The following is a 23604-nucleotide window of genomic DNA, read 5'->3' on the forward strand; positions in this document are numbered from 1 at the left end:
GCTTTTCTTACACAATTTTCCATAGAACTAACTTTTGTATGTATACACAATCAAAACAAAAATTCAATATGCGATAACAGACAATGCACGCACAGCAAGAAAAATCAATGTTTGATGTTGCTGACGGCAGGCAGCGAGCGGCAAGCAACTGGCCATGCGGCCTATGATGGCACATCATTGCGCGATCAATTGATAGGGGATAGTGCTTGGCCACCGTTCGATTGCCTATGCCGGCACCACACACACCTGATGGCAGGCACATTCACTCGCCGTTGCTGCGAACGTCTGTCAATGGCATTGTAATGAGCGAAGTGGCAAGTTGCAAGTTGCTAATAATAAAAGAAAATAAAATAATCAAAAAAGAACGTGCTATCAGTAATTGCACTTACTGCGAACGTTGTTATTGTTGTTACGCGCAAGTGCGGAGTCATAGCTGTTTTTGCGCATGCGCATGCTACACACTTGCAACAGTCGCAGCACTGCGTGACGCATCTAAAAAGTAAGCTGAGTGGCGAAAAGTGAAGACAAATAGAGTAGATTGCGAAAATTGAAAATAAAAATAGCAAAAACCGTAAATAGTGAAGAGCATGAGATTAGCTAGCATTGTGTGGCAACTTGCTGTTAGTGTTCGCTGGTTTGTGCCACAGCTGCAATTTATGCCAAGCAAAGGAGGGCAACCTAATAATAATGGCACACAGGCAGTAGGCAGTCAGCAGTCACTAACTGTCTGCCAAGCTGACTGACTGATGGCCTGACTGTTTGATTGACGTGCTGAGTAAATGCTTGCCACAGCTAAGCAGTGCGCAGTTGCAACATTGTAAATACGGAAGCACCGGCTTGTAGATTTAGTTTAGCTACAAAATGCACGCTATTGACCAGTGTTGCCACTACGGACATGCATATATAATTTGATATGTGTGAAAAGCTAATTTTGTTTTCGTTCTACAAGATGTTTGCTTAAATCTTTGTTGTTTTATACTTAGTATATACTTGTACTGGAAAATACATATACATATATTGGAACACGTGCTCGCTATTTTATTTGATATACTTGAGCTGGGATGGAGCTTTGTCTTCCAGCTAAGTAAATAACTGTGTTAAAAACTTTACAGTATGCACTAAAATTTATTTACCGTTATTTGGAAGATATAAATCTGTCTCTGTAGAGTGGAGGAAGACTGTTAAATCTGAGCAAACTAGTTTACTAAAAGCCGGGCTATTTATGCAACTAAAATAGCCTCAAAGTATTTAAAAATTTAGTTGAATCAGGCTTTCTGTGACGAAACTCTCGACCGATAGGTGTGACTATTTTCCTATCCAAAGCCTTGTATTCACATAGAACATGCTCCATAGTCTCTTCTTCTTACTTACTATCTTCGTTGAAATCCTAAGAGACTTTAAACACACAAATCCGTTTGGCTCTCTGTATATTTAAATATATTTCTTATTGCGAGCATTTTCGTTTCCAGAACAGGAAGGTTTGTTTTTAATTACTGTGGTCTCCGCATGAAAGACATTTTAATGATCTGGTAGTCGGAATGCGATTCTCGCCTTTAATTTTGCTGAAAAGATACCATCTTCTAATCGATTAACTAGTTTGGACCCTTCCGTATAAATACAAACTCTATTCGGGAACGATATTGATATTGAATTTATGTTTAATTCTATAGGATTTCGAAACGGCGCAATATTATAAAAGTTTGTTTGACAAAGTCAATGTGGTCCTTTTCGTATTTTTGTATTGATTATTTTCCGCCTTAAAAATTTTCCTACACTGAGTTTGAAAATTCCTATCGAATATATAGTATACGATAGTATAATGATTTTTAGAAATAATTTCACCAAGCAAAACTACTGCTCCAAAAACTGATACATAATTGTGTTGACTCTGAAAATTAGCATATATCTATTACACATTTTTTGTATTTTAGGAAAAGAGGTTGCTTTACATGAGGTCAAAGGTATTCATGTTGTAGTATATGTTATCATTCAAGACATACTACGAAAATTTATTTTGAATAGGATTCTCATTTCAAACTTCCTACAGTACTTTGGGTAAGAATTTTAGGCTATAAATTGCCATAACTTCAAAAAAATTCCACCTCGAGTGGAATCCATACAGCGTTAGCATAGAACGTCCGACATAATATTGAACCGCACCTGGCGTGAACCTACTGGACTTACGATAAACACTGTCCTACAAGAAAGAGCGCATCTTATGCTTCACTTTGCCTCAACGCTCAACGGCTGCTGTTATTCTTACGATTCCGCTGTGACCGAGCACCCAAATACGTTTAATGAGATCATGCATTCCTTGGTTAGTTTTCTGCTCACAGTAAGCGAGCTCAAAGTCAATATAGCTGCTACACTATTGGAGCCCATGCAAAACTCTTTGAAAGAAGCAGACACTTACACTAGCTCCACTTTGAAGACGCTACAAAAGTCTGGTAACTTGAAATTTGAGTTGATGGCGAGTTCTCGCCCTTAACACCAACCCATCCACGAAAAAGCTCACTATAACTTATATCCAACTCCAAAGTATTGCTCCGCACCGCATTCAACTCCCTCAAAGGTACATAACAGAGAGAGAAACGCCAGAAGAAGGTTCCGCGATGCAGTGATCTAGATTGTCAGAATGGTGTTCAGGAACTAGAAGAGCTACATTGTAGGCAACCACATGGTCGTAGAGTTCCTTAAGATTCTTCAATGGATCGTTCAGCTCCAGGATCTTCTATTCAAAGTCAGAAATGTCCCTATCCTTCTGTCGCAAAGAAGAGTATAAATGATATTTTTTTAAATTAGCTTCCAACTCAAACTTAACAACAGCACCATTAATCGCCTCTTTCCTCTAAGAAAGTTACCCAACACATAGTCCTTATATAATATGTAAGGGCTCCCTCCAGGCATGACACTATCGAACATGGCAGTGCCGACCGAACTGCATTTTCTGTAGGCTTGCAGAACCCTTAACAGCCCGTTTCTTGGATTTCTTGAAACGAGGATAGGCTGACAGACCTAAGCTTCGTGGCAGTGGTATGGGAGCTTTTTTCTTTGAGTTTAAAAATTAAATACCATTTTTAAATCCGGTTTTTGGATTTAGGGATTCTTCAATTTTCTTTAATTAAGCTTTTGCGGATCATTTTTTTTTTATTTAAGCATTAAAAATGTAAATTTATTGACAAAAATATTTAGTACACAACAATAACTTTCTTAACATTAAACCGCGCAACCACAAGAAAAGCAAACGTTTCGGTAAGAGCAAAAAAGAAAATGTGACAACAAATCGCGGTCAACAGAAAATTTCACACATAAATTTTAACCGAAACATAATTTATTTAGGTGCAACTTGCCGAAAAGGGTTCAAAAAAATCAATACATGGACCAACGGTGTCAATAAACAGGAGCAGCAGAACAAAGGCGCATAAATATAACGAAATAATTATACCAAAAACAAAGCAGACAACTCAGCAACAACAATAACAGCGACCTAAAAAGTACAAAATCAAAGCAAAGACACAAAGCCAATGCAAGAAGAGAAGAGTTCCACATTTCTGCTTGTTTTGAAACGAAAAGAAAATAAAAACTAAAAAGAACGAAGCTTTAAAACACAATAACAACTAAAACAAAGGCAGAAGCACACAAAAAGTCTTGAAACATAACAAAAACTGCAACAGTAATTGCTGATATACTTGCAACACAGCCAAATTACTACAGCAACAAGCAACAACAGCAATAAAAATCAGCAATAACAACTTTTACAAGTACCTACACACACATACACACTGAGAAGCCCTAATAGCGCAGCCACTAGCAACATGGAGAACATGTCATCATCAATTGAACCGGTGCCGGTGGTGCCGCGCACCGCCAATTTGCTGGCGTGCAAACAATGGTGGCGCGTCTGCTTCTTATATGGCGACCAGCAGAAGTACTATCGCCAAGTCTACAGCAAAGCGGCTGCGCAACGGCTGGCGCTCTCCACTGGCGGCACGCTAACAGCCACCGACTTTCCACCAGACAACAGCAGCGGCAACGACAACGATAATGACAACGAAAATGAGACGCACAGTGGCAAGGACAGCGGCTGCAGTGGCAGCATGCAGACCGCTGACTATGATACGGTCGCTGGCGATTTTATCGAAACGCAATTAGACGACGCAGATGCTAACGAAATACTAGCAACAACAGCAACATCAATTACAGCTACAACATTGGCAGATGCGATCAACAGCACCGATATGGTTAAAAACCATAATCAGGAGTTGAACAAACTGACAGCGAAGCGTAAGAAGAAGCAGAAGGCTAAAGAAGGTGACGAGCAAGCGCCACCAGTTCCACTCTTTCCCTCCAAATATCAGACCATGAATGTCACTGCGACTGAGACGACGGCCACGAATGCGCTGTTCAACACAACGAGTCGCGGCAAAAAGTTGCTGCGCTCGCTGCGTGTGCACGTCGGCAAGGGTGGTGACAAGTCGGCGAAGGCGCGGCATAAAGCGGCGCTCAACTCACCCGACCAACCCGAGAGCGAGGCTACCAAAGGTAATGCCAAAGTCACAGTGCTGGATGACCCGTTTCTTTTCGGCATTGACGCCGATCATTTGGGTGATTTGGTGCGCGGCAAGCAATATGCGCCCAACACCACCGAACATATTTCCCAATATTATAATACATATCTGGAACAAGAGCAGCTCGCGTTGGATGCACATAATGGCGCGCAATTGGATTTCGGTCAACATCTGTCTACGGCCTCTTCAACACCCGTGCAATACGGCTCCATGCCGCAGGAGCCAGATGCCGAGCCAAAACCCGCGTTGCCGCCTAAAAAGAAGAAACAGAGTAATTACGAAACTCTCAGTGGTTTAATGCATGGTGATCTCGTCGATGGTGGCTCTGCAGAGCTGCAGCTAAATGAGAGCGATTTACAGTTTTTGAATTTAAATATGCGCAATCGCAGTTTGCCGCGCAGCATGAAACCGTTCAAGGATGTGCCCACTGATATTAGTTTCACATTCACTGAGGCGGATGGTGATGCTGCGTCGCCCCCACGTCCAGCGCCGTTGCAGAAGAGCGCCACCTGTGAGCGTGATATGAATTTGGGCGCGCATCTGAAAAGAGAGGAGTGTGATGAGTAAGTTTTAGTGCTTAAGACATTTTTTATTTGTTGTTTGCAGAATTAGTAATGATATTCGAAGCTTTTCCAGAAAACGGCAAAACATATTAAAAATAAGTAAATATAAAATTGAAGATTTAAACAAAAAACACGTCAACTTCGGCTACACCGAAGCTAATATACCCTTCACAGGCGCATTTCTCTTAGTAACTATTTGTTCAGTTTGTATGGAAGCTATATGCTATAGTAATCCGATCTGGACAATTTTTTCGGAGTTTATATTGTTACCGTAAGCAGTAATCCATGCCGAATTTCGGGAAAATACCACGTCAAATGCGAAAGTTTTCCATACAAGCCCTTGATTCCGATCAATAGGTTTGTATGGCAGCTATATGTTATAGTAGTCCGATATCGGTAGTTCCAAGAAATGAGCAGTTTCTTGAAGAGAAAATGACGTTTACAAAATTTCAAAATGATATCTTAGAAATTGAGGCACTAGTTCGTATATATATAGGCGGACAGACGGACAGACAGACGGACATGGCTAAATCGACTCAGCTCAACATACTGGTGATTTATATACATATATACTTTATAGGGTCTCCGACGCTTCCTACTGGGTTTTACAAACTTCGTGACAAACTTATTATACCCTGTTCAGAGTACAAAAATATATATCATGCTCCTTGTACTCTGAAAAACCGGCTTACTGAGTTCCTTTGGGTGTCAGAAATAATAATATAGGTGAGGTCCCAAAATCTGTGGTTTAATTGCATATATTTTTAATTGCAAATCACAATTTCTTCTTCTTTACTGGCGTAGACACCACTTACGCGATTATAGGTGGGTTATCCTTTTAACTGGGGGCGTTTTTCACGTGACGGGCCCAAACCCAGCGCACAACCCTGTGGAGGAATGGTTCGTCTTCTCACTTTAGCTCGCCTTCAAACAGACAATCTTTGGCTACACAGACGATACTTGGTCTAAGAACGGAAATGAATCGTTTCTGGCCACTCCCAAGTGAACGACGATCAGAGAACTTTCCTCACTTGCGTGAACTTCTACCCATGAATCCATCCTCCACAATTCACGATTTATAATAGCCAGTCTGTGAAACAGAACTATATATTTTATCATTATTATGTGATCACATTTCTTCCATTTTTTTTTTTGCTAAACAATGTAATCTCACATATTTTATGTAATATTTCTAACATATGGAGCGTTATATAGGGTGGGCCATATAAAATTTTAAATTTCGAAGATAGGGCGTAAAAGATTGAGTGTAGCGTTTGCTGTATGGCACGTAGCGCCGTCCTGCTGGAACCAAATGTTGTCAAAGTCCTCCTCTTCAATTTGCTTGAAGAAAAATTCGGCTAACATTGCGCGACCATTGATGGTTGCGGTTCCTTCTTCCTTTTTTGAAGAAAATTGGGCCGATGATTCCACCAGACCAAAATCCACACCATACAGTGATTCGTGCTGGGTGCATTGGCTTCTCGACGATTACGTGCGGGTTTTCTGTGCCCAAATGCGACAATTCTGCTTGTTAATGTAACCATCGAGGTGGAAATGAGCCACGTCCGGTAAAATTGACCATCCTCGGTCAAACGATCTTCTGCCCAATCTGCGAACTGTAGAATAGTGAATAGCGACCCATTTCGTAAATTTTAGACTTTTTACTGAATATCTATTACTTTCCGAATGGTATTTGACGTTTCCAATGTCGAAATATACAATAGATAATTCAAATTTAAAACGTTAGATGGCCCACACCCTGTACATAGAATAAACTAAAAGCGTACCTTTTTCATAGACTACTAGAGTAATCACAACTTCTCAAAAAAAAAAAAACTAGTTACGATAAATTAAAGAAATATTCTTATCTACGTTCAACTATAAAATTATTTTTTCCAAAACAATTAAAGGTCTAACAAATTTATCTAGATAGTAAGTGAAAAGATAGATATATTGGCACGAAGACATTATTCAATCAGTGAGCATTTCTAATAAGAACAAAATTATTTAGTTTATTAAATCAAACCTGACCTTCCGCTTACTTCCAATCACCAAATATATTGATGATACATTATGTTCTCACTAAATTAAATTATTTATTTAGCACAGTTAGAATGGTCCGATAATTTGGTGATTTAGCTCAAATATGTTTTTTAGACGATATGTTGCCACTTTCATTGTAACCCCCATCCTATTTTTACAACCTTCGAATGAAGCCACCAGCATGGACTAGAATAGGTAGTAATCGCTTGATAACAGATCCGGTCTATAAGGTACGAGTAGATGCCTAAAAATCTCTCATAAAGCTTCCGGAGATTTTGGCTGGTGTACTGCCTAGACTGATCGTGTTGGAAGACAATTTCGCTCAAAATTGCCGCTTCTAAATGACTTCCTCCTTCAGATGGTTAAAAGTACTGCTTCGAATTTAGAGTTTGGTCGTAAGAGAGCAGATCATGGTAATCATCTGCTCCGCCCATTTGATCAAATATATATTAAAATCAAGTCAAGAAACTACAAACTTCTCTGACAACTGGAAAAGGGAGTTGTTTATATTAGGGGTATTCTCTTGCTCTTGCAAAACCCGGTGCACGGTGCAAGCATTGCAGATTTACAACGGCACAACAACAAACACACGCAGAAAAATATTTGCAAGGGCTGTGAAATATGTCAGACCAAAACCCACATATATAAGCGTGCAATGTCACGCAAAAATAAAATTGCAACCCTGTTGTAGTTGCCATTTTACATAAAGACATATTACGTCGTTAAATTGTTGAGAAGGGTAAATTTTAATTATATTTTGTAATTTCTATATAAATTATAAAGTTTTGTTACAGTTTTTTTGTTAAAAATGTATGCAGAAGGTGCGCCAATTCACAATAGCCATGCACAATAGTCATTTACAATAAATTGACTGAATCAGTCGCTCATATATCACTAGATTCTGCAATGGGTGCTCTCGTGCCCTTGTATATATCGGTGTAGTATTTCTGCAATCTGCAATCTTGCAAGAGCAAGAGAATACCCCTATTAATTCTAGAATAGAAATATGCAATGATGTCTTGACTAATATTACATTAGAAATCTATCGAAAATTACTGATTCAACTTTCGAAGATGAAGATGAAATTGCTTAAAACTTTAAGCTTAACCACAAGTGATGAAAAGTAAAAGAAGTAAGCAAGATCTAAGTTCCGCAGCAACCGAGTATTTTATAATCTTGCGACTTGCAGGAATCAAAGCCAGTTAAATACCTTAAGCTGCAAAACGACAACCAGAGGATCGGAATTCAAGCAACTGTATACAAGTATATATGTACATATAACTCATACACTGGCCGACATATTCAACATAAGATTTGTTAAAAAACGAAAACCATTATACACGTGCATGTATCGACTCGATTTGATCTATTTTTGCCAATTTCAATCATTTTCGCACTGTTACAAAGGAATGTGAGCAGAAGCCTTTTCATACTATCTGGGGTGCAAAATTGTCATTACGATTCCCTTTTGAAAAGGTTTTCGGTTAATGACGTGTTGAGGGCATGGCAGTGGTCCGATACCTGTCTGTAATACCAACCATCTTACGAAGCCGTGAAATATGTGTACGAAGTTTCATTAAGATACCTCAATTATTACTCAAATTGTAGCTTGCACAGACGGACGGTCGGATGGACAGGCCCGAATTTGGACTTGTCCGTTCATCTTGATCACTTATATAATAATTCGGTATTACAGATCAAAAGCAAATATTAATCAATATTTTATTTTTATTTTTCAAAACATTTTATTTATTATTAAGCTCGATACATTTTTCCATATGTTTGAACTAATTGTCGAAACACTTTTGACGCTCTGAAGGAGGTATCTCCAAAACATGCGATTTAAACTAATCAACTGCATCTTCAGGTGTAAAACCGTCAGTAAAAGATATTAAGTATAAATGAATAGTGCTGATAAGTCTAACCGTTCTGTGTATGTATGGTATCAAGAATGACACACTTTACGATAAAGTTGTGAGTTACCATATTGCAATACTAGTGTTGCCAAATTCCGAAACATAAAACGCAATCAACTTCTAACTTTTTGCCAAGAAGTTTTCTCTTGAAATAGTTTTCGTTGAGTATAAACTTGAGTATATTTTCGCTGAAGCAAATAAAACTTGTACCCAATTTTTCAAAATCGCTGAAGATCTACTGATTCACTTTGTAGTATAATCTTTTGAATATTTTTTTATAAACTTATCTTACAGGTATATTTAAAGTATCTCTATATCGATAACTTGATTGTGTGTAGTCTTGATTTCTTCAACATCGTAATTTGCTTCGATGACAGCTTGACATTTTAATTTGTCATCGGTGGTCTCCTTATCTTTCGCAAGCGACATACTCACTGAAGTTCTTTTCATATCAGAAAAATCAAACAAATATTAAATGAAATCACAAAAACGAGCGAACAGCCTCCCAACTCAATCTCATCAATTTCAAAAAGCGCACTTATTTGTCAGAAGTAATTTCACGCGACGCATTGTCAATTTAAATTACTCAACACAACATAAAGCAAAGACAATAAGAGCAACGACATAGAGCATAAAAACGACGAACAACCAATCGGGCAATCAATGATCAACAGAACGGTTCGAGTGAATGACGAACGCAAGCCGCTGAATGGCAAGCACGATTGCTAAATTAGCCAAATGAAGATGAGAAGTGAGGTGTTGAAAGCCGCAAATCGCGCAACACCAGAACGCATTTTCAATGAAGAGTATCTGCAAAGAACAACAACATAAAACAAAAAACGTCCATGAAAAAATGGCAACAATTTGAGCACACAGACAACAACCAGAACAAAGCAAAATAATGATTGATTAGCCTTCGGTGAAGCAGCCACCGCCATGCAACAGTGAAGAAGCTTGGAGGCAACAAAAGTCAACGTACACATGAGTTGGGTGAGAACTGCGCAGCCGCGCAGGGTCGTTGGGCCACAACGGGTATCGCTTGCAAAATTGAAACCGCAAAAGTGCGTGTGTGTGAGTGTGTGTGTGCCGAGCAAAAAGTGAAGGAAAACGAAACGATGCGCAGTCAAGCGGGCAACAAAGCGAGTGGACAGCGAACAAGACAGGCGGCTGCACAATAGAGAGCGGCGGCCGAATGGACAAAGCCCACACGAGCGCCCAACGCAACACATAGTGCACGCATTTCAGCATTTCACTGCGCAAGCGCGTATGTCTGCATTAGCATTGTGAGTGTGTGTTTGTATGTTCGCTTGAAATTGAAACCTGCCTTTGTTTACAATGTGTACGCGTATTAAAAAAGGCAACAAAGCTGACGGAAAAGAAACTCAATAACCGAATGCTTGGCCAGCAATTGTTACGCATGCGCTTTGGTGTGCAGCCAAGCGGAGTGGGTCCGCAATGGCCACATCCTGCCGCACAAAAGCCTTTACATAGTTGCTTTTATTTGTTCAGCTCGGTGTTGTTGTTTTTTTTTTTTTTTTTGCTTTACATTGTTACGCATGCGCAGCTCATGTTACTCGATTTCGTAACTGCTCGCACACTTTGGCGTTGCTTGTCTGTCTGCTGGTCGCGCTACTTTTTTCCGCTGCAGACAGCTAAGTGATTTAAATGCATTTCTGTTCACCTCAGTGTAGTTTTTTTCATGGGATTTAATTTTTTTCGTATTTATTTTCGCAAAACTATTTCTTCATTTGGCCGCTTTTATGCATTGACAGGCATCAGAAGGCAGCGCCGAACGGCGAAATATGAGAGCAGTTAGGTAATGCTTATACTTACGTATACTATTGTGAAAAATAAGCGCAATGTTTTGGTATTATTAATGAAATGCGCTGATGACTAAGAAATATATTGTCATAGAAACTTTTCAACAAAGCCTAAAGTTGTTTCATTAATTAGTTCTACGTTTTTTGGGAAATTAATTTTTACTAATTTATGTCTTAAATAAAAAATTACCTATTATAGGATTCAAAAGTTTGCTCATTAATGTACAAAAGCTCCGAATAAAATTACTCCTTGAGATAAAGATGCAATATCCGAACAAATGGCTTAGATCGAATTGCTATAGCATACAGCTGCCATAAAATGTATTTTATTTTATTATCTAAGGTAATGATACAATCTACAAAGATAAAGCAAAACTACATCTGCCATAAAAATCGAGCGATCAAAATCGTGTTCTTGAATGGAGAGCTAATATATTTGCTGAGGTATCTTTACATATTTCCGCATTGACTATTATCCTCAACGGCCGTGGCGATAGTTCCGCTTTCTTCAAAGAAGTAAACGAAATGGGTCTGGTACTGAACGACAGAAGACATCACTAAACAAACAGTCGTCGCACCACTGAATTGGCTCCCACGTCATTGTTGACAGTCATCACTTCAAAGTCGTGGATAACCTCGTCTATATTGGAAAAAACATAAACAATAACAACAATGTCAGCCTCGAAAACCAACGTAGAATTAATCTTGCCAACAGATACTACTTCGGACCGAGTAAAAAAAGGAAAATCCTCTCTCGACAACGCAAATGCCAAACTCTACAAGTCACTCATCATCGGCTATAACCGCGTAAGCGGCGTCTACGCCAATAAAGAATTCGAAGAATTTACTTTTCTGCTACTGACCATCGTATATGCATTTAATTTGATTCAAATTCTGAAAGAGATCATTATCCACATCTCAAAAATTGTTTGGCATATAAACCTGTGAAAATGTATTTCGAAATATATCCACTCGGTAGACAACCAATATCAATGCAAAGTAAATTAAAACCATTCGAATTTAAATCCAAACCTTAGATCCCTAAAGTTATCGAAAAAATTAATTTTATTTGGAAAGACCAAAGGATTTCACGTTATTCTGCTAAATGTACTTATAAACTAAAGTCCATCTCTTCGGGGTAAAAGCTTAGGGACGAAATGCGCTTTTATCATTTTCGACCGTTATCTTTAGCTCCCACAGCTTTTTTCCTTGCGTATGACAGAATGTTAAATAGAGCATTACCGCTTATGACTAATATTGCATCACCTGACACAGTTCCGTAGGCTGATGTAACTCTGAGGGCTGCGCTACAGTGCACTCTGGCCACCTTACGTCGGTTTTCCTTTTTAAGCACATCTGCCCTGATCTCCACTCCGTATAAAATGACTTAATTGTCGTCGACATTAGAAGCTTTCTCTTTTCTTGGCTGGGCCCTCTATGTTGGCCATTACTCAGCTAAGTTGGATTTGTCCAAAGAAGGTTAGTCTGGGGTCCAGTCTTACGTCTAGGTAATTTACTAATTTCTGTATCCTAAAAACATCCGTTGTCGGTTGCATACTTATTTTTAGGGGTACGTGCTTATTTGATAGCAGTAGCAGTTCTGTTTTTTTTCGTAGCGAGCTTAAGGTTATGTTTTTCGAGCCATAAGGTCCTTCTTTTATAATCTCTGCTACTTCTTCTTTTGTTGTAAGCGAGTTGAGAGATATGACATGCAGCCATTTAAAAGTCATAGCTTTCAATATGACCTTAGTTCTATAATATACGTCTGCTCATTTCCAGTCGTTCTCCAGATATATTTTTATTAACTTGATGAACAAGTGGAACGCGGCATAAGGACCATAGGTAACTATTAAGTAATATGTTAATCCTTCTACACCAAAAAATAAAAAGATAAGATAGATCTTTGAAATAATTTATGTAATTTTTTTTCCTTTCCTATATATCAAATGAGATAATTAACAGTCTCAGAAAGACATAAGTTGAGGGTAGTATACGAAATGAAATTGATGAGTTGAAAAAAATTTGCGATATTTTTTTTCATAATTATCTCTCTAAAGTCTGCTTGGTAAAGTTATCATATTGTAAGCAGCATTATTTTCTTGTAAATTTCTTTAAAATGAACCATCGACCTGCGTGAGGCCAAAAATCGTGTTTAAATTATAGATATTCTAGTCGCATATAAGCTGTAGTGGTCCTACCTAAATGCCACTTACCAAGCACTCATAAATTATAATAAGCAAATTCATGAATTAGTCACATTTGTAAAGACCACACAAGAATACATAAGCGAAGCGACATACACAAAAGAGTTTCGCATTACAAACGAGACGAAATTCAATAATAATATTTTCTATGTTGCAATCAATATGTGCAAACAACACGGTCAATGCACTCTAAAAATAACAAGTGTTGCAACCTAATGAGTAAACAGTATAGTCGCATTGTAATGCATTCTGCAAGGTCAGCAATCACTTTGATTGGCTGCCTTTATACTTTTCCGGGTTTTGACTGGAAATACACGGGGCGGAGTCATGGAAGAGTCAGTTAAACCAAAATGTATAAATACCCTTATATTTTCAATAAAGGACAGATTTAGAGCATACATGAACCAAAACCTGTTGTGTTTTGAATCTCAACTAAATCATTCCGGCTGACTAAGCTTAATGATTAGCCCTCACAAAGGGGCTGTTTAAAAATGTAATTTGTCGCGTTCACATCAGTAGGCTGAGCGATGTGATCGTGTGTTAGGTGTTCCACATTAATTCTTCTCTGTTTCCTTACGACACGGCAGACCTGCCGCTTGATGAATGTAAAGGACCAATCCTCCACAAAGCGCGGAAAAGTTGAAAACTCAATTTGACTGTGGTCAATTAAGAAGGCGATATTATTCAAATTGTCTTCAACAAATAATCTCGAAAATTGTTTGAACCCTTACGATTACATTAAGGGGCTATACCAGTGTGACGCATGAAAAGTTAACGATTTTCTTGAATGTTTTTAAGAGAAAGTACGCGATTGAATATTTCAAACTTCTTTGAACGTAATAAGGTTTATTTTAAGATTTTTTTTTTACACAAATGTTGAAAAATAACGGAGTTAAAAATGAGTAGCTGAAACACAAAAATTTAAAAAGTTTATTAAACCTAAAGATATTTCCTATACAATAATCTACGATTTTTGAAAAATATCAAAAATTACGAAAATGGCGTAATTTTGAAAAAAAAAACTTTTAAAAAATTATCGTTTTTTTAAAAATGTCGTTTCGAGAAAAACGCGTTTAAAGAAAAACGCGTTTAAAGTTTCACTGTTTGCTCCTCCGAGCGATCACTTTTTAGAATGCTGCCATTCAAAAACTATTCAAGATAGGATCTTCGCGATTTCACAGGATATTTATGGAAATATTAGCTAAAAGCAAATAAATATTTTTTTTTTTGAAAGTGCCACACTGGTATAGCCAGTTATGACGAATTCAATTAGTGTTGAACACAAAAAAGAGTTCTGCTCAAATATTTTAGCATACCAAAAATAATAATTAATAATGAATATTGTTTATAAAGTTTTTATTTAATTTTTTATCTATTTAATCTGTCTCTTTGAACATATATATGTACATTATTCCACAAAACCTTTCGAAATAAAATCATTCTTATTTTTTCTCTTTACAGGTAAGTTTCAATTATGGCTACATATTAAAAAATATATCTGGATTTCAGTAAGTTAAATAACACAAACATAATACAAAATATTTATACTTCAAAATGATGTTAAGTTAAGAGACTGCTTATATACCGCACAGCACTGTACAACGCCATATACATACAGATATGGTATATGCATGTTGCAAAAGCTTGCTGGTGTTGCACACACCAGGCCGGGTGTCAACAATCTCAACTCAATCAGAGTGTTGCTTGCGCTTTTGTGGCAAGTAATGTGAGCCCATGCGCCTTTATTTTATTAACAGCTTTTGTATTTTTGCTTTCAAACTAGGTTTGTTAGTATACTTCTTTTCTTCTCTTATTTTGTTTTTTTTTTCAGATTTATACACTTTACTTTCCTTGTTGTTTCTGAGTGGTTTGCACTCTTCCTCAGTCCTTAAACGCTATCCTTTTTCCATAACAAATATTGACCTTCCCTTTGGTATAGTGTTCACAACAATACTGCTCATATCACTTGCTCTAGTCTTTGCTTTGTGCTCGAGCTTAATGTGCAAATATGCTAAAATGGCCTATCGACTCATCTTTCTGGCATTCGCTTGCGGTTTCGCCAACTTAAATTGCATTATTCGATATTCGTGGTTGCGCACATGATTTTGCATAATGCAAAAATGTAAATTCTGTACGTAAATCGTTGAGCTATGACAGCAACAGCTTTTCGCGGTGAATGTTCTGATTATAGTATGGTATTTTTGCAAGAGAGTATAGTGTGAAGTAATATAGTGGATCTAAGATACTAGTGTATATAAATTGGGTAGTCGAAAAAGTCTTTTCGTATTTTGTGAATCAATCTCGTCACATAGCATCATACCATATAATGAAGGGAAAGGTTACATTACAAGCTTCATTTAAATAAGACAAATTAAATTCGTGGAAGTTGAAAAAAGTTACATCTGTTCAAAAATGATTAAAAATAATGTAGAAATTCGATATATTTAGAAATTTTTGTATAAAAATGAGAAGAATGATTACTGATGAATAACATCTCTAGCGGAAAATGGCAAAAAGTGGTCGACCAAAATAGTACAGATTTGTTTATTTAGTTAGTACGTAGTATAAATGTAATAAAAATAAGTTGAAATTTAATTAGAAATACAAAAAGATTTCTTCGACTACTAATATATACAAAACAGTATTAAAATTATTTTTATAATTTCTTATCAAACCATGAAGCACTCAGTCCTATGCGAACCTCACACAGTCTCATTTCTCTTACCTAACTATTTCATATATGTACTCTCAATTCGCTCCATACTCATTTTCGATTACCATGCCCGTGTCACATTTATATCAGGCACCGCACTGAGACAATCAGCATGCTCGCCAGCGCCCTGTCGTAATGTCATTTAAATTAATGCAAAATGCGTGCATTTGAAAGTCTTGCAAACAATAGCATATCAGCCATATAAGGACGAAATAAGGCTAGAATAGTTGGTATAAGTGGATAGTTTATTGAACTGAATGCATATGAAATTATACTACTTTGGCATTGTTGCTGAACTGAATTATGATTGCTCCGCTGTTTAAGCGGCTTAAGGATAGTCTGCTTTGTGGTGAAGGCAACCTTTCATTTTCCATGACTATTGGATATGCAAAAAGTTTGTGAAAACAATGAAAAAATATAGCAAATAAAATGAATGCCATTAGAAATGTTGAATCGCTTGTCCTTTTAGAGTATTTCATAGGAGTTATTTGAGGGCCTTTTAAACAAAAATATATTTATAAGTATGTATATATGAAATATACTGAAAATATAAATACATATATGCATTATAAATACTTAGTATTTTATATATTGATCCTTGAGAAATAGAAATTCTAACAAAAGACTTAAGCGACAAACTCGACAGTACTTGGCAGTCAAAGTTATAAGTGAAAATAGCGTTAAAAATGTTGGAAAAGTATCAAAAAATATTTCTCCCAACAATATTTTAATTAAAAGTACCAAATCCAAACTAAGCAAGAGAAAATATAATTTTCCAAGAATCGTTTATTCGACAAGACACTCCCTCACATAAAACTACATGCACTTACAATATAATTGCAGAAAAGAGAATGTTCTTAAGAAATAAAAAGAAAAGAAACAAACAAAAACACTAAAAAAAAATCAAAAGTAAATCTCTCTCAACCGCTGGATATTACTGACCAGTCAAGAGCCAACGTTGAAATATTCAAGTAAATACTCCATACATGTTTATTGCACAATTCTTCTAAGGTAAACCATTTTTATCTGCCATTTGCAGTCGCTTATATAACCGACGAAATTACGCAAACAACAATAATGTTTTATGAGTTTCATGTGCTGACTAATAATTAACTTCCATCTAATTGAACGTGTTGTCGGACACAAGTTACTGTAGCTTCGTAAGAAATTTACGACCAACTGATAAATGATCTCGTAAATGTTCTGACCACACTAGTCAAATAGTTAACCTTTGTATGATCGTGATGGTCGTTAATGACTTAAATTTTGTTTTTGTTAAGGAAAAGAAAATATTTTTTAAAAATTATTGCAGCTGAAGACGTCTAAGAATTTTTAAGGGATATTTTTTTAAGGGTCACGTGTTTGAAAATTTTCATTTCCAAAATATATCTTCCTCTTATAAAATGGACTTTCGCCGGAAGAAGGTTTATCAATTTTAATGTTATTTAAATATTTTTCGAAGGTTTTGACCATGCCTTAATAAAGGTAGGTAGGCTATCATACATAGCCAGGGAAAATTCAGACTACTATCTATAGTTCCAAAGCTATTCGCTTGTTGTTGTTGTTGTAGCGGTTATATAATCCACGCTTTGGTGGTAAAATTTAGGTTGGTTGACACCGAAATCATCAAACGTTAGGCTCAACCTGCGTGCTGTTTCGACGTGGCGTGAAACATAGAGAGAAGAGTGTAAGATGGGTGGGGTTCGCTGAAGATATAAAGAGGTACTTGCAGTCATGCGAGGATTCTTTACACGCTGTATATATATTTGGTGTATAGGGGTCTATTCTGAATAGGTAGGAGGTGATGGAAATTCCCTCTGGTGATTAAGAGAGTTTCGAAATATAAAAGTTAAATACTAACGGCGAGAAAATACCACCCTGCGAAAGTCACTGTTTAAATCTTCTTAACTCAGAATTTTGTCCTCGAAACAGTAGGGATAATTGCCTACCGCCAAGAAAGTGCATGTTCCACTTCTTTAACCCTGGAAAGAGCATAAAGTATTCGATTTCGCTACAAAATATGCGTTATATGATTGTCGGTGTCAAAGGCTTTTGTCAAGTTCAACGCAACGACGATTGTCCCCTCACAAGGTGCTTTTGGATTTATGACACGAACAATCTGAACTTGTGTGAGTGCTGTGTACTTTATGGAAACATTCTTGATGGTATGCTAGATTCAGGTGGTGAGTGCACGATGGAGGTAGCAAGGCTTCAGGTGTCTTCACTACTGAGAAAAGAGAGTTATTGGACGATAGGGCTTCCTTGGTAGACGAGTTTTCCAGTTGCAGTAGCATGACCATGCTTCCAACTTTCCATACATCGGTTATTTAAAGAGTCGTCAGAAACTAGATAACGAATTTAGTTAGATACATATTAATACAGTTTCTCATACAAAAGGACGTGCTAAAAGGAGTTTTGACAGAAGTTTATTTCCGTCAATTCTGATAAATCTTTTCTCAATTTTATATACTCCAGCATCGACATCGAAATATTAAAGCTGTTTATAATTGTATTTGTGTGACTCCACATGACCGAACGAACAGGATTTTTCCAGAAGTATATCTGCTTAAGGGGTTATATACAGTTCGGCGGTAAAAAAAAGTTCAATTTTCCAGATTTTTTTCTGAGAAATCCTTTAAATTTATTGATCCAAGCATTTGTACACAAATTATGATGTCTTTTAGCTGTATTTTAAAACTTAGTATTAGTATAAATATTTATTTGAAAAGGAACTTCAACTGACCTTCGGGAACTTCTTCCACAAAAGAGCACTATGTCTCTGATCTGGATTCTCTGAATTTAAAAAAAGACACAGATTTTCAATGCTGGTCATCATTTTGAGAAAAACGCGTTTTGTGTTTGAAATGCACTTCCAAAACATCAGAAACACCTCTACGTGTAACTTCGAAAATATTCACCGAAACGATATAAAATTTTCTTTGTGTATTTTTAAATATATGCACATTAAAATAAAAAAATATGATTTTTTGAAAGTTCTCCCCTTAATTTGTCAATCCAGGTATTTTACATAATCATTGAGCTTTCCACTTTTCTTTCAACTTTTCAATTCTTCATTCCTTTTCCTACGAGTTTCTATCTTTGATCTTCTTCCATTTCCCATGTGTACCAACCTGTTATGAATTTTTTTCACTTTTTGTCAACTCAATCTTTTGCAATGGCCTAATATTATTATTGATTGATTGAAAAGTTCCTCTCAGAACAGTGCGCTCAAGCACCTACATCGAAGCATGTCAGCTGTAACTAATTTCAATTTGACCTCTTGTGACTAAACGAACTGTGTTTTCCCAGAAATATTTATCACTGACCAACAGAAATAATTTTCAAGTAGGAAAGCTCGTGACATCATAGAATTGATTTAGACAATAAAGTGTAGCTAATGCAACATGATAGTTGGATGTTTACTCAAAACTTAAAAATATATATTTATAATCGATGTCTCTGCTTGAACTAGTGCTGCTGATAAGTCTTTGCAGTGCTGCTGCTGGCTTAAACTTTTTCTGGCAGAAATTCAATCAACGATACATTTTGGTCCTGTGAATTATTTTTTTGAAACTCTTCTTGGAAAAATTAAAATAATATAAATATATATACATATATATATTTATATATAATTATGCCTTTATTATGTAAGGTGGTTGACAGGATCATAGTAGCCGCTAGAAAACGGCAAACCGAAATTTTCATTATAAAGGGTGATTTTTTAAGAGCTTGATAACTTTTTAAAAAAAAAAACGCATAAAATTTGCAAAATCTCATCGGTTCTTTATTTGAAACGTTAGATTGGTTCATGACATTTACTTTTTGAAGATAATTTCATTTAAATGTTGACCGCGGCTGCGTCTTAGGTGGTCCATTCGGAAAGTCCAATTTTGGGCAACTTTTTCGAGCATTTCGGCCGGAATAGCCCGAATTTCTTCGGAAATGTTGTCTTCCAAAGCTGGAATAGTTTCTGGCTTATTTCTGTAGACTTTAGACTTGACGTAGCCCCACAAAAAATAGTCTAAAGGCGTTAAATCGCATGATCTTGGTGGCCAACTTACGGGTCCATTTCTTGAGATGAATTGTTGTCCGAAGTTTTCCCTCAAAATGGCCATAGAATCGCGAGCTGTGTGGCATGTAGCGCCATCTTGTTGAAACCACATGTCAACCAAGTTCAGTTCTTCCATTTTTGGCAACAAAAAGTTTGTTAGCATCGAACGATAGCGATCGCCATTCACCGTAACGTTGCGTCCAACAGCATCTTTGAAAAAATACGGTCCAATGATTCCACCAGCGTACAAACCACACCAAACAGTGCATTTTTCGGGATGCATGGGCAGTTCTTGAACGGCTTCTGGTTGCTCTTCACCCCAAATGCGGCAATTTTGCTTATTTACGTAGCCATTCAACCAGAAATGAGCCTCATCGCTGAACAAAATTTGTCGATAAAAAAGCGGATTTTCTGCCAACGCCAGCGCGAAACACATTTCGAACCGAACACTGATTTTGGTAATAAAATTCAATGATTTGCAAGCGTTGCTCGTTAGTAAGTCTATTCATGATGAAATGTCAAAGCATACTGAGCATCTTTCTCTTTGACACCATGTCTGAAATCCCACGTGATCTGTCAAATACTAATGCATGAAAATCCTAACCTCAAAAAAATCACCCGTTACAAGGCAACCGGCTACTCATAACGTACCGATTAGAAATTTTTTAGTAACTTATAATAAATAGCAACTGTTAAAGTTTAGAAACGGACTTAACTCGATTTAATACTCTCAAGCTGTAAAGACTATAAATAAATTCTTCAAGGCTACTTTTGGCCCAGCAATTATGCAAATTGTCTTTTAGGAAACCAGCCTTCCTAAATAGAGTTATAAATTCTTTACGAATGAGAAAATTTATGCTCTCGAAGAGAAAACGAAAGCAGTAAAATAAATAATTTTATAAAAACAATAATATAACATATAAATGTCTGTTAGAAAGTACTTTAAGTAACTAAAAAGATTTCTTCACATATTTGAAATTCAAAAGAAAACGTTTGCATTAGCAAAAATCATTACAGATTTTATTTTTCTGTGAAACAGAGTATAAATGTGTTAGCACTGGCTCATAAAATAATTTGGAGCTTTGCCGCTGGCTACTGTTTCACAAGCAAAGTGCAATAAAAAATAGCTTACGGGCACTATTAAAGCTGTTGTAGTCAAACAGGCTAACGGGTAATGATGTGTATACAATTTCGGTTTGTTGAAATTACCCAAAAACTCAAAGGCTCATTACTTTTTTATGCCTTGTGCCTGTGCTCGTTACTCTTCTTTATTTTGTGAGCGAATTGCATTTAACGAGCAGTTGATAATGCCGCACAAAAAGATGAGTAGCCAACGGAGAAATGTTAAATAACAGTTATTTGCTTCAAATTGTAAAAAGGAAAGCATAATAAAGAATAATTATAGCTACCGTTGCAGGGCAGACATAAAGGCAAAAACGAAGCACAAACGGGCCAAGCAGATTTGAAGGAAATTAAAAGAAAATCGAACTCGCCGAGTAAATAAAAGAGTTAGTGTTAAGCTTCGAGCTAAAATTTAACTACCTAACTTTTTTTTCATTTCGACAAATGCGTGAGTAATGAAAAAAAACGGTGAACTTTTAGGAGAAAATACAGGGTGATCGATGCTAACGAAACATTACATTTTATAGCATCGGCAAACGCCACGCCCCTGATACGACTATCTAAGCGATTTATAGTATGTCTCTCGTTAACTTGCTCTGTAAATACTTCAATGAGTAAGCAGCGGGATACAAGTCAAATGTTTAAGAACTACTGGCTGCTAAAGGGTGATACTTTTGCATTGCAAGGCGGGTTTTAGGCGATTACACGAACCTAGTAGAACTATCTAGGCTTTTTTGCCCCCACTTAACTTGCTGTTCCGTGGCTACTTGGACTAGATAGTCAGCCTGATCCATGCCATCTTCTTAGAAGGCATTTTTCCTTATATAAGTATTATTTGCGAAAACCGTTATCTAATTGACAAAACCTATTTACCTAATGTTTTACTTATAAATAAAATTCTTAATTTCTAAATTATGAATCAAGTTTCTCTCTGCCTCGCCTTTGCTTTCTTACACTCTCACCGTGTCTTTTACTCCCTACTCAAAGATCATACCTGTACTCCAAACAAAAGCCTTTGCATACAAACTTGCTGTCCGCTATCATCACAAACTCACGCATATGTCACTCAAATATCAATTATTTGTCACTTGAGTAAATGAAATGTTGACAAGCAACTTAAATTGATGCTCGCGCACACACAAAAAGCTAAGCCCATAAGCTGCGCGCCGAAGACTGACAGACTGCCAGGCAAATCAGATAACAATTTTACTCTTTTTGTTGTCTTTTTTTGTTGTTTTAAGTAGACAAATGAACAAAGCACATCTTTTGCCTGTGTGTGGCACGCAGAAGAGTGAGCAGCAAACAATTTGGAAATGATATAAAACTAAAAGGCGAAAGCTAAAGATTTTTACTCATATTTAGTATGCAGAAGTGAGGCAACTTTATTTTGATGACATGACATTTGTGCGAGTATACACATATACCAAAGAAATGTTAGTTTTATTTATCAGATAGAAGGTGATTTGTTTGTGGCCTGCTTGCTATTAAGTAGTTGATATAGTTTTTAATAAGAACCTGTGCGGGTTCAAGAGATTATTAAAAGCGCTTTTTATATCGCGGAATATTGGTACGTATTCGAATTTAAGGAATATTTGGCATATGTTAAATATGTTCGAATAACATTAAAGAAGATGATAATCGAGAATAAAAAAGAAAAATTACCTTTTTTTCTTCTTTTTATTGGCGTACACTCAAAATATAATTGTAGATCAGTAATCATTCCTCCTTTTCGCTGTTTGGCGCCAATAGGAGATTCTAGGTGTAGCCAAGTCCTTCTCCACCTAATCTACCCAACGAAATGGAGGCCTTTCTCTTCTTCTGCTTCCCACAAAGGGTACTACGACGAATACTTTCAGAGCTAGAGTGTTTTCATCGATTCGGACGACATGACCTAGCCGACGGAGCCGCTGCCTCTTAATTCGCTGGACTATGACTATGTGGTCGTATATCTCATATTCATCGTTTTAACCATTGCGGTGTACGCCCTTGCTAATGCGCAATGTACTTTAAATCTTCTGCAGAACCTTTCTCTCGAAAACTCGAAACTTCGACTCATCAGATGTTGGTTTTTGCTAGAAGACTTTACTTTTCATTTGCCTATTTCATCTTGCCCTCGTTCACTACCAGACCCATACGATTCGCTTCCTTATCCATACTGAAAAAAGCAGAACTAACGGCGTGGTTGACGAGACCAATGATATCAATATCATCGAAGTACGTACACAGAAAATTGTACCTTCTCAATTTAGCTGTGCGGCTCGGAGAGGTCCTTTCCGATCATGACGGAGTTTTTGGTGTTACGTATACTCAACGTCAGCTTTCACAGCCGTAATAGCATTGCGGCAAATTCAGACAAAGCGGCATTTCGTGCTGTCGAAGGCAGTTTAAAATTGACGAAGAGGTAGTGTGTGTCGATCTTCCTTTCACGGATCTGGTCGATTGTAGATTTTCCAGGCCTAAAGTCTAAATTTTTTACACAATACGTTCGATAGAACAATATTTGCGATGTTGAGGAGGCTTATCCGGCGGTAGTTGACGCAGATTGTGGATTAAATAAATAAATAAATAAATAAAATCCATTAATTGTTCTCCCATATTTCCGAC

At 36.9% G+C, this 23604-nt stretch overlaps 1 protein-coding gene across 2 annotated transcripts in view; it reads left to right on the top strand.

The window, feature by feature from the left end:
- LOC105233078 (protein prickle) overlaps window positions 1-23604 on the top strand; it is a 182216-nt gene that overhangs the window by 88461 nt on the left and 70151 nt on the right. The window contains exon 2 of one of the 2 annotated variants that reach the window (XM_049452420.1): window positions 3340-5131. The exons of the other annotated variant lie outside the window; for it this stretch is intronic. Within the exon in view, the coding sequence (XP_049308377.1) occupies window positions 3816-5131 (1316 nt within the window). The 5' untranslated portion in view covers window positions 3340-3815. The remainder of the gene's footprint in view (window positions 1-3339; window positions 5132-23604) is intronic. 2 annotated transcript variants of the gene reach the window in all.

Source organism: Bactrocera dorsalis, chromosome 3 (assembly GCF_023373825.1).
Source record: "Bactrocera dorsalis isolate Fly_Bdor chromosome 3, ASM2337382v1, whole genome shotgun sequence".
Taxonomy (NCBI): Eukaryota; Metazoa; Arthropoda; class Insecta; order Diptera; family Tephritidae; genus Bactrocera; species Bactrocera dorsalis.